Source organism: Rhinoderma darwinii, chromosome 5 (genome assembly GCF_050947455.1).
Source record: "Rhinoderma darwinii isolate aRhiDar2 chromosome 5, aRhiDar2.hap1, whole genome shotgun sequence".
NCBI classification, from domain to species: Eukaryota; Metazoa; Chordata; class Amphibia; order Anura; family Rhinodermatidae; genus Rhinoderma; species Rhinoderma darwinii.
Window position 1 is genome coordinate 216,740,687 of NC_134691.1, and position 13,209 is coordinate 216,753,895.

The 13,209-nt window shown below is 41.7% G+C and overlaps 1 protein-coding gene across 2 annotated transcripts in view; it reads left to right on the forward strand.

Annotated features, from left to right (window-relative positions):
- The window catches only part of DPY19L1 (dpy-19 like C-mannosyltransferase 1), a 189,043-nt gene that overhangs the window by 125,175 nt on the left and 50,659 nt on the right, over positions 1–13,209 (forward strand). For both annotated transcript variants that reach the window (XM_075826937.1, XM_075826938.1), the window contains 2 exons: positions 195–251; positions 11,286–11,366. In XM_075826937.1, the coding sequence (XP_075683052.1) occupies positions 195–251; positions 11,286–11,366 (138 nt within the window). The remainder of the gene's footprint in view (positions 1–194; positions 252–11,285; positions 11,367–13,209) is intronic.

Genomic DNA, 13,209 nt, shown 5'->3' on the forward strand with positions numbered 1-13,209 from the left:
TAGCGGCTCTGTCAATTTGCCTTTGCTACTCTGCCTGATGGCAGCAAAGGATTCAGGGGGAGACGCTGAGCTCAAGGATATATAGAGAGGTACATAGGAAACCTGACAACTTTAATTGATTCAAGTCATATTTTGAAGCTATTTGATTTATTCATGTGTATGTTTGTTATTTTTATTACGTTATGTTTTCACAGGTTATTGTAATGAGCAGAGACTTTCTGAAACTTGAAACGATGGCATTGCTAAGTTGGGTATGTCGTGTGTATTTTTCTATTGTGTCACTGCACTGCTCCTTTTTTTTATTTTTAGCTTGTTGATCTCTAAACCCTTGATGTCCAGCGACATAATAGTATGGCACCAACAGATTCCTGCCGCAATTGCCGGGATCGAATATAATTCCCATAATAAAAGCTAATAAATAACTTTTATATGTACCCCAAAATGCCATTGGAAAATACAACTTATCTCGCAAAAAAAAGAAGCACTCATAAAGCTGTATCGTCAGAAAAATAAAAAGTTCTCTTGCTCTTGGAATGCGACGAGGAATAAAATAAAAAAATTGCTTGGTCCTTAAGGCCCAAAATAGGCTGGTTCTTAAGGGGTTAAGGGGACACATATATGGATACTTGTATAATCACTCTGGTTTAACCGGTTCAGGACCGGATTATTTTGAGCCTTCAGGACCAGACACAATTTAGCCATTTTTAGCACGCGTTCGTTAAATTGCTATAACTTTTTTATTTGTCGGGCTAGCGACGTGATTTGTGCAATGTTTTTTTCCGTAGACAATGCAGGTTTCTTTTTTTTTATACACATCCTTTTTGCTATTTTAGAATTTTTAGGTTTACAGTTTGAAAATAATAGTAAAAAAATAACCTTTTTTGCTTTTCAGCAATTTTTTTTTTTTGCTAATAACATAGTTTTACCCTAAAATAGACCTTTTATTTGTGATCGTCATTGTCTACCGGAAATTGTAATATGTTACATGTCTATATTAGGGTAATTTGGTCAGGTCTAGCGTTACAACAATGATTGGCGGGGGGAAAGTTTTTTTTGGTGTGGGTATTTTATGTGTATTTATTATTAAAAATGTTTGCACTTTTCTTTACTTTTATTTTTTTATTACTATGGTCTGTCCCTCAAAGGTCAGAAAAGACCTTTGGGGGATTTTTATACATATTTTTTTCTTTATTTTACACCATTTTATTCCACTGTAACTGGAGCGCTGTGTAAAAGAGATTGGAGAAGACAGAAGCAGCGAAAGCTGCTTCTATCTTCTCCTCAGGGTCCCCGGCAGTCACTGACTACCGGAGACCCGACATTCAGCTGCCCGATCGCTCGGGCAGCAAGTTAAAACCCGCGCCGCAAATAGTCTATGGCCGTAAATACACAGCCGGCGGTCGGGAACCAGTTAATTACACAGTAAAATAATACTACTTGGAATGTTAGACTCCTTATTTGAGCATCAGATGTGTAGCCCCCATGACTGATCCCATAAAAATCTATTGTAGGCGCCGGGAAAAACAGTTTGGATGCCATCTGTGACTATAAATAACTTCTCCATAACGGTGGTGAGGATGCATAGCGTGGTAACGCTGTGTGCCTCATGCTGGTGGCGGTGCATAAAAGGCTACTTTTTCAGCCTAACAGAGTTCAGCACGCGGTCTGCGGACCTGAGAGCTGGAATGCTGTTGGTTCTAATGTGCCAGAAGAAGGGTTCTGTGGGAGGGTAACCTTGCGCCATGACCACCTGTACACCCTGTCCTTGAGCGCCTTTCCTTTCTCTTCTGAAGAGTCGCCGGGCAGAGACTATGAGAAAGCCGGGTGAAAGTTGACATAGTCCTCCCTGTGATCGTGATTTGTTAAAGGGCCAGAGGCCTAAAGATAGATACTGCTAAAGGTCAGAGAGAAAGGGCCTGGATTTATAGTGGATGTACTCCTGCATCAGGAAGCAGTTGAAGCTCTTTGAAGTTGGTGAGCCAACATTGCCCCATTGCTTGAAATTTCCGTTTGAATTTTGTATTTGTCAGACGTCCTTAACCCCTTAGTGACCAGCCCATTTTAGGCCCTAATGACCAAGCTATTTTATTTGTTTTTCTATAGTCTCATTCAAAGAGGTATAACTTTTTTAGTTTTTCGTCTACATAGCTGTATGAGGACATGTTTTTTGCGGGATTAGTTGTACTTTTTAATAGCACCATTTTAGGGTACATATAATTGTTTTATTAACTTTTATTAACTTTTTTTGGGGGGATTATAAAAAAAAACTGAAATTCCACCATTGTTCTATGCGTTTTTAAATTGACGACGTTCAATGTGCGGCGTAAATAACATGTTACCTTTATTCTATGGGTCGGTACGATTACGGCGATACCACATATGTAGAGATTTTTTATGTTTTACGACTTTTGCACAATAAAAACACTTTTGAACTAAAATTATTTGTTTTTGCATCGTTGCTTTCCAAGAGCCGTAACTTTTTTATTTTTCCATCAATGTAGTGATTTTTTGGGCCTGTTTTCTGCGGGACGAGACGTAGTTTTGATTGGTACTGTTTTGGCGTGCATGGGACTTATTGATTCATTTTTATTATTACTTTTTTGGGGGGCAATGGAAAAAAATTGCAATTTTGCCATTGTTTTTTGCGTTTTTTTTTTACGGTGTTCACTTTGCGGTTTAAATTACATATTAACTTTATTAATGGAGTCATTACAGTTGCAGCGATACCATATATGTGTACTTTTATTTATTTTTTACACTTTTACTAAATAAAACCACTTTTTATGGAAAAAAATGGTTTTATTTATTTTTTTACTATCATTTTTATTAATAATCTTTATTTCACATTTATTATTTATTTCATTAGTCCCACTAGGGGACTTTACTGTGCGATCTTCAGATGGCTGCTATAATGCTTTGGTATACTTCGTATACCAGAGCATTATTGCCTGTCAGTGTAAATCTGACAGGCAATCTATTAGGTCGTGCCTCCCGCGCGTCCTAATAGGCATATGTCCAGGGCAGACCTGGGGGCTTTTATCAAGCCCCTGGCTGCCATGACAACCCATCGGAGACCCGCGATTGCATTTGAGGGGCGCCGATGGGTGTCAGAGGGAGCTCACTCCCTCTGTAAACAAAGTTAAATGCCGTGGTCGCTATTGACGGCGCCATTTAACGGGTTAAACGGCCGCGATCAAAGTAAACTTCGATCGCGGGCGTTGGAGCAGGAGCTCAGCTCTCATCAGACAGCTGAGCCCCGGCTCCAGCCTGCACGGGAGACCCGTGCAGGACTTAGACTAGGCTCACGTGAAAAGGCGTCAGCCTAGCCTAAGGCCCCTTAGTGACGAACGTGAAAAGGCGTATTGTTCGTCACTAAGGGGTTAAAGACTGCCTCTCGGCTGGGAAATGTTTATAACCATATGGCCAATTCTACATACTACCGGTTAGTAACTGACTTTTTATTTGCAACATCTGGGCCTACCGTTTCATCAATGCGATTAACCCTGCGGTCATGTCGGTCAGTCCGTTAACATATAGTATATCTGCCCACAGAAGAATCAGATTGGCGCCCCCCCCCCCAACTTATTTCCCGACAATCAATGAGGTGTCAATTTTTTTCACAATTTTTTTAATGCAACTCGAGCATAAAAGCATTTATACATTTTACAAGCGATATAGTTCTATAATGTAATTAACATAAAAATAAATTAAAGAGGCCACACAGCCTCCTGTAGATAGCGCCACACACAGCCCCTCTCTTGTAGATCGTGCCACACACATCCCCCTTGTAGATAGCGCACACACAGCCCCCCTTGTAGATAGTGCCACACACAGCCCCTCTCTTGTAGATCGTGCCACACATATCCCCCTTGTAGATAGCGCGCACACACACACACACAGCCCCCCTTGTAGATAGCGCCAGACAGCCCCCCTTGTAAATAGTGCCACACACAGCCCGCTTCCCCCCTTGTAGATAGTGGCACACTCCCCCCCTTGTAGATAGTGCCACACACAGCCCGCTTCCCCTTTGTAAATAGCACCACACTCCCCCCCCCCCCTTGTAAATAGTGCCACATTCCCCCCTTTTAAATAGCGCCACACTCCCCCCTTGTACTTAGCGCCACACTGTAAACAGAGCGGTGAGCGGTAGCCTACCGCTACCACTCTCCGCTCTGCCTGGTGTGAGGTCATGCGGCGCATGCGGCGTCCTGTGCCGAGGAGGTCATGCAGCGCAGGCGGCTGAGTTCCTTCTGACTAGGGTTGGTGACAGCCAGGGCCGGCCTTAGCTTGGATGGCGCCCTGTGCGGGACTCTCTCTATTGCCGCCCCCTACACAAACCAAACATTAACCACATATATGGACACGCTGGAACATATATACTGTACATACATAAAGACAGATCTTTAGACATACAGTCAAATATATATACACATATCTGGAATATATACATACAGGTAAATATATAGACGTACAGACACAGACCGGCAGATAAATACACAGACAGGGACATATACAAATACATAAAAGGCACATACAGTGAAGGAAATAAGTATTTTATCCCTTGCTGATTTCGTAAGTTTGCCCACTGTCAAAGACATGAACAGTCTAGAATTTTTAGGCTAGGTTAATTTTACCAGTGAGAGATAGATTATATAAAAAAAAAAAAAGAAAATCACATTGTCAAAATTATATATATTTATTTGCATTGTGCACAGAGAAATAAGTATTTGATCCCTTTGGCAAACAAGACTTAATACTTGGTGGCAAAACCCTTGTTGGCAAGCACAGCAGTCAGACGTTTTTTGTAGTTGATGATGAGGTTTGCACACATGTAAGATGGAATTTTGGCCGACTCCTCTTTGCAGATCATCTGTAAATCATTAAGATTTCGAGGCTGTCGCTTGGCAACTCGGATCTTCAGCTCCCTCCATAAGTTTTCAATGGGATTAAGGTCTGGAGACTGGCTAGGCCACTCCATGACCTTAATGTGCTTCTTTTTGAGCTACTCCTTTGTTGCCTTGGCTGTATGTTTCGGGTCATTGTCGTGCTGGAAGACCCAGCCATGAGCCATTTTTAATGTCCTGGTGGAGGGAAGGAGGTTGTCACTCAGGATTTGACGGTACATGGCTCCATCCATTCTCCCATTGATGCGGTGAAGTAGTCCTGTGCCCTTAGCAGAGAAACACCCCCAAAACATAATGTTTCCACCTCCATGCTTGACAGTGGGGACGGTGTTCTTTGGGTCATAGGCAGCATTTCTCTTCCTCCAAACACGGCGAGTTGAGTTAATGCCAAAGAGCTCAATTTTAGTCTCATCTGACCACAGCACCTTCTCCCAATCACTCTCCGAATCATCCAGATGTTCATTTGCAAACTTCAGACGGGCCTGTACATGTGCTTTCTTGAGCAGGGGGACCTTGCAGGCACTGCAGGATTTTAATCCATTATGGCGTAATGTGTTACCAATGGTTTTCTTGGTGACTGTGGTCCCAGCTGCCTTGATATCATTAACATGTTCCCTCCGTGTAGTTTTCGGCTGAGCTCTCACCTTCCTCAGGATCAAGGATACCCCACGAGGTGAGATTTTGCATGGAGCCCCAGATCGATGTCGATTGACAGTAATTTTGTATGTCTTCCATTTTCTTACTATTGCACCAACAGTTGTCTCCTTCTCACCCAGCGTTTTGTAGCCCATTCAAGCCTTGTGCAGGTCTATGATCTTGTCCCTGACATCCTTAGAAAGCTCTTTGGTCTTGCCCATGTTGTAGAGGTTAGAGTCAGACTGATTAATTGAGTCTGTGGACAGGAGTCTTTCATACAGGTGACCATTTAAGACAGCTATCTTTAATGCAGGCACCAAGTTGATTTGGAGCGTGTAACTGGTCTGGAGGAGGTTGAACTCTTAATGGTTGGTAGGGGATCAAATACTTATTTCTCTGTGCACAATGCAAATAAATATATATAATTTTGACAATGTGATTTTCTGTTTTTTTTAAATATAATCTATCTCGCGCTGGTAAAATTAACCTAGCCTAAAAATTCTAGACTGTTCATGTCTTTGACAGTGGGCAAACTTACAAAATCAGCAAGGGATCAAATACTTATTTCCTTCACTGTATATACAAGCAAAAAGACACATTCACAAACAGACCCATATATATCCAGTACAGATAATGTTGTAGATTTCACGTTCAGCCCTATGTAACACCACAGATAACACAGTAAAAACTGAGTACAGATAATGTAGTAGATGTTACCTGCAGTCCTATGTAACACCACAGATAACACAGTGATAACTATTGTTGTAGATTTCACGTGCAGTCCTATGTAACACCAGAGATAACACACAGTAATAACGGAGTACAGATAATGTAGTAGTGTTACCTGCAGTCCTATGTAACACCACAGATAACACAGTGATAACTCTCTGAGTACAGATAATGTAGTAGATGTGAGAGACAAACACACACACACACACACACACACACACACACACACACACACACAGTAACATATACACATGCAAGCACAGAGACACATACTGTATACACACTACACACAGACACTCACCATGTCTCCTTGCTGACAGGATAACAGATTTCTTTCAGGACGAGCTGTGGGCGGAGCCTCCTCTGCTTCTCGGCTGTTATTTACTCCCTGTGTGTAACAGCGCAGAGTAGAGGCAGGGCCCAGTGGCGCCCCCTACATGCTGGGAGGGTGCAGCATAGGAGTGGACCAGTCCAGTCCCCTGACCTGAGTCATTTGACCTCATGTCACTGACGTAAGGTCAGGTGACAGGTAAGGTGTCTGGACTGGTCCACTCCCTGGCCGTCACAGACCCCAGTCAGAACGCCGCTGCGTGATTTCCGGGCTTCCTAAATCTGCTGCAGGTGTCCGACATACATGGCGCCTATCAGCAGCGATCAGCTGCTCTGCGGCGCCCCCCCGTTCCATACAACCTAGTTGCGCCCGGGGCACAGGCCCCGCCTGCCCCCCCCCCTAGCTACGCCCCTGAGTGCAGGTCTATAATTGAATTTTTTGTGTCATGTAGATTATTGGGATTTCTGGATTTACTGTAAAAATCTTGATATTTCACTCTGCTCCACAGAATTTTTTGAGGTGCATTACTTGAGGTTGCCTGATACTACATAATATAATAAATAAAAAAATTATTATAATATTTCTATTTTAACACTGTTAGAGGTTACCTTGCTATTTAAATGTCTTTTTTTTAGTACAATGTTTTTATTGAGTTTTCAGTGTAATAACAGTTACAAACCTTCTATAAATTTCAAACATAAGTAAACAGGTCTTCTACCCAATGAATAGATTAACGCCTTAATTGCCAGCCTATTTTAGACCTTAACCCGTTAGTGACCGGCCCATCGTGTTTCTACGTCGGTCACTAACGGGCCTTATTCCGATGCCATAGACTTTTTACGTCGCGGCATCGGAATAAGTAAACAGAGCAGGGAGCTGTCAAATCTCCCTGCTCTCAGCTGCCAGAGGTAGCTGAGGGCTTGGAGCGTCCCTGCTCTGCCGGGTGAGATGGATATTAGTATCGATCTCACCCGTTTAACCCCTCAGATGCGGTGCACAATAGCGAGCACCGCATCTGAGTGGTTTTGGAGAGAGGGAGGGAGCTCCCTCTCTCTCCCACCGACACCCGGCGATACGATCGCCGAGTGTCTGTGTCTCCAATGGCAGCCGGGGGTCTAATAAAGGCCCCCAGGTCTGCCTGGAGTGAATGCCTGCTAGATCATGCCGGAGGCATGACCTAGCAGATGCCTGTCCGTGTTAAACGGACAAGCAGTAATACACTGCAATACAAAAGTATTGCAGTCTATTATAAATGCGATCGCAGAATCGCATATTATAGTCCCCTAGTGGGACTAGTAAAAAAGTTTAATAAAGTTAATTAAAAAAAAAAATGAAAAACCCAGCTTTTCCCCTTACAAAATGCTTTACCATTAAAAAAACAAAATAAAGTTAAAAAGTTACACATATTTGGTATCGCCGCGTCCGTAACGACCCCGACTATAAATCTTTTACATTATTTAACCCGCACGGTGAACGCCGTAAAAAATGTAATAAAAAACTATGGAAAAATTGCTGTTTTCTGTGAATACGGACTTTAAAAAAATGTGATAAAAAGTGATCAAAAAGTCACATTTACTCCAAAATGGTACCAATAAAAACTACAAGTCTTCCCGCAAAAAAAAAGCCCTCATACAACCGCATCGGCGAAAAAATAAAAACGTTACGGCTCTTCAAATATGGAGACACAAAAACAAATAATTTTGAAAAAAAAGCGTTATTACTGTGTAAAAGTAGTAAAACATACAAAAACTATACAAATTTGGTATCGTTGCAATCGTAACAACCCGCTGAATAAAGTTATTGTGTTATTTATATCACACGGTAAACGGCGTAGATTGAAGACGCGAAAAAGAGTGGCGAAATTTCAGTTTTTTTTCTATTTCCCCCCAAATAAAAGTTAATAAAAGTTAATCAATAAATAATATGTCCCCCAAAATGGTGCTATTAAAAATTACAACTTGTCCCGCAAAAAACAAGACCTTATACAGCTATGTCGACGCAAAAATAAAAAGGTTATAGCTCGTGGAATGCAACGATGGAAAAACTTAAAAAATGGCTTGGTCATTAAGGTTTAAAATAGGCTGGTCATTAAGGGGTTAATGACCAAGCTATTGTTTACGTTTTTCCATCGTCGCATTCCAAGAGCTATAACTTTTATATTTTTGCATCTACATAGCTGTATAAGACCTTTTTTTTTGCGGGACAAGTTATATTTTTTAATAGCACTATTTTCGGGTACATATAATTTATTGATTAACTTTTTTAGGGGGGTTAGGGAATAAAAACCATTAATTTCGCCACACTTTTTTGCATCTTAGATTTACACCTTTTACTGTGTGGTATTAATAACATAATAACTTTATTCAGTGGTTCATTATGATTGTGGCAATACCAAATTTATGTAGATTTTGTATGTTTTACTACTTCTATACAGTGAAAACACCTTTTTTTTTTTTATTATTTGTTTTTGTGTCATCATGTTTTAAGAGTCATATGTTTTTTTTCTTTTTCCTCCGATGCAGCTGTATGAGGGCTTGTTTTATCGGGACGACTTCTAGTTTTTATTGGTACCATTTTGGAGTACATCAGCGTTTTTGATAATTTTTTTTATAAACATTTTTGGAAGGCAGGATGAATAGAAAACAGCAATTCTGGCATTGTTTTCTATTGTATTTTTTACGGTTCACGTGCGGTTTAAACAACGTAATAGCTTTATAGGTGGGGTCGTTACGGACGCGGCGATACCAAATATGTGTAATGTTTTAATTTTTTTTACATATTAAAGTATTTTATAATGGAAAAGGTGTTTTTTTTTTATTTGGGATTTTTATTTATTTATTATTAACTTTGTTAAACTTTTTGATAACTTTATTTTTAGTCCCACTATGGGACTTCACTATGCGATCTTCTGATCGCTTTTATAATAAACTGCAATACTTCTGTATTGCAGCGTATTATTGCCTGTCAGTCTAAAACTGACAGGCGCCTGCTAGGTCATGCCTCAGGCACGGCTTAGCAGGCATCCACTACAGGCAGACCTGGGGGCCTTTGTTAGGCCCACCGCTGCCATAGAAGCCATCGGCACCCTGCGATTGCCATTGCCGGTTGCTGGTGGGGTGGAAGAGGGAGCTGCCTCCCTCCAAAACCACTTGGATGCGGCACTCGCTATTGAGCGCTGCATCTAAGGGTATGTGCACACACACTATTTACGTCCGTAATTGACGGACGTATTTCGGCCGCAAGTAGTGGACTGAACACAGTGCAGGGAGCCGGGCTCCTAGCATCATACTTATGTACGATGCTAGGAGTCCCTGCCTCTCCGTGGAACTACTGTCCCGTACTGAAAACATGATTACAGTACGGGACAGTTGTCCTGCAGAGAGGCAGGGACTCCTAGCATCGTACACAACTATCATGCTAGGAGCCCGGCTCCCTGCACTGTGTTCGGTCCGGGACTTGCGGCCGAAATACGTCCGTGATTTACGGACGTAATTAGTGTGTGTGCACATACCCTAAGGGGTTAAACGGGTGAGATCGATGTTGAAATCGATCCTGCCTGTTAGAGCAGGTGCCCGGCTGTCTTTAGACCGCTCGACTCCCGCTTTAGCCGGCACATGACACCCGTGCCAGGCTTATGTCAGAGCGCCGTGAAGAGGCGGCACGCTGGCATAAGTACCCTTAACGGCCACCGTGAAAAGGCGTATCGTTAAGGGATTAAATAAGTATGAGTATAACAATATCAAATAGTATCCATAAAGGTTTCTTTTTGTTAATCATATACCAGGAAAATAAACATTTGATTTTGGTGAAGTCCATTGTTGGTTGTTTTCAAGCAGCTGTTAAAGTCTGCTTGGTGGCCAAGAGTTGAGGGCTTTGGATGGTTTAGGGATGTTGGGGGTTAAGTCTGTTTAGCAGGGCTTCACAGGGGCCCTTCGCTTGCTTTACTCTAGTGAGAATTAGGGTTTGGCAGCCCAGAAAACAATAATGGTAAGCCCACACGGAGCGGCATTGACCCAAACGCAATATGGCCAACAACTGCGCTGAGCATGGTGCAGGCCGACAAATGGCCTGTTAATAGTTCTTGCTGGTAAAACAGCCCTTTACCTGCAAAATTGTGTGACTATTTGTTATTACACCCTTTTATAGTCGCATGATATTGCAGATAAATGGCTGATTTACCCGCAACAACGCACGGCCATTAACGGACGATTTGTCAGCTGCGCCGAAAATGGTGCCGGATTGCTTGTTGGCCAGGTCAGTGCCGCTCCGGGTGGCCTTACCCTAATGGGAATAGCCAGGAACTTCTCGTGCTGCCCGGCAGTGCATTATCACTTTGTAGTATGTTTCGATTAAAACCGTATTCTGTAGGGATTTGGAGGACGAAGAGCCCAAATCTGCCTTACAGCGTTGCATGGATGGCAATAATGGGTAGGTAAGGGTTGAATATAGTGTAAAGATGCTTATTAAATGTCTTTATGTTTTTGCTGGGAATTCTAGGTATTAGGATAATAACTTGGTTAATAGATTTGAAGCAAATAATTTCATTGTTATCATCTTGATGTTAACTTGTTTCCAAGAACAAGTTACTAAACAAACATAGAAATGTGAGCTTGAATCCCATGTGACACTAACTATAGTTGCTACTGTGCTCTAGACTTTAAAACAGGGTTCCCTTGTATTTTCAGATACTTCAGGTGTTGATTTGGATTCTGGGGACTGTCACTTTGAAAGCGCTGACATCAGTGATACTTGGTGTTAGAGATGACGTGAGTATGCTAATATTATTCACATAAGTTTAAGTCTCTGAATTATTTTCTTCTTTCCAAAAATGCTATTTTTCAATGGCTGCTGCTTTATCTTCCATATGGGGTGCCACCTCTTTTTTCTAGATGCCTTCAATGGAAAATCTTATGGAGTGATCCATATCTAGGCAGATTTGCAATTCAAAGTGTAAATGTTGGGGGACACTGCAGAGTCCACGTGTATGCGAGTCTGTTACTGCAGCGTAGCCATATTCAAATGAGCTGCAGTACTAGACATCCTCAAGAACAAGGGTTGTTTTGCACATGGGACTTTAGTGAAGCCCCCTTACCCCTTCAGTTTTCTTAACAATCATGAGCTTCCTATACTCAAGAGTCCTCACTTGTACGCATTATTCATGTGAGATCCATACACTTGACTTAATTGGATTCCACAATCTCCCATGAAAGAGAAGTGGTAGATTACAGAAATCTGATCTGGTCATTCTGTTAAGCAAAATAAGCGGTACTGTCCAGTGTTACTGGGTATGAGAACCCAAAGGACTTTGCGATGAAGATATTTGCATGGTTACCTTAATAATCCGTGAGAATAATGTCACACATCTCGGAGTGTCATTTACTTTTACATTCACAGGCAGCTATGCAAATAACTGTTTGATATAAAAGGAATGAATACAAGTGTATGATAGTCGTCTTATTGAGCGACTGCCTTTACATTGCTAGCTCTGTTTTCTATGCAGTAGTACGAGTTCATTGTCAGGCATTCAATTTCAATCATTTACATCTGATCTTGTGAATTAATTTTCCAAATGAACAATAGTTCTCATTGCCCTTTTTCCCTCTGACATATAGAGGCAGTTAATAACCTGTTTTACATATAGAACGCATCCAAACTGGGGAGAATCTTACATGAAGAACATTTCTGGTCTATTGTCATTCAAAAAGAATCAGATAAGATTGTATTGATAAGTCTTGCATTAAAAAAAATTCTCCATGCAATATATTTTTCTCAGTAACAAGGATGTTTGCTTAGAACACGAAGTAAAATGAAAGTCTTTAGCAGTGATGTCCGTGAAACTTTGAAGTCTCCTTTTCTTTAGCGAGAAAAAAAGAACGTAGGCCTTTATCTGTAATATTGCTCTGTTTGTTTTTGTACATTTTATCCAGTGTAAAAGAAAAAAACACTTATATTAAAATTTGGTACAAAAATAAAGTACTATGTATCACAACAAAAAAATGCAAACATGATTAACATAAAAACAAATGTTATAGCCATCAACCTCACCTTTGTGTCTGGTCATCTAATCAGGACAAATCGTTTTTATATTGAGGCCTAGCACGGCAGGTCCAGTTTGAGGGCTTATTCAGACGAACGGGATATACGTGTGTACAACGCGCGTGATTTTCTTTGGGCGTATTTCACGCATCACGCACCCATTGAAGTTTGCGTGAAAATCACGCGCACCACACGGAAGCACTTCCGTGGGACAAGCGTGATTCGCGCAACAGCTGTCAAACTATGAATGAAAACAGAAAAGCACCACGTGCTTTTCTGTTTACAAACATCCAAACGGAGTGTCATAATGATGGCGGCTGTGCGAAAATCACGCAGCCGCGCATCATACGGGGCTGACACACGGAGCTGTTAAGTGTCTTTTGCGCATGCAAATCGCCGCGTTTTTTGCGTGCGCAAAACGCACACGCTTGTGTGAATCCGGCCTAAGAATCAGCTGCTGCTGGTCATACATTTCTGCTACAGCAGTCACTTAACTTGTGGATGGGCTAAGTCTGCCACAACGAGAGCCACTCTTTATTAGCTAGCTATTAGGCTGGGTTCCCACAGTGCAGA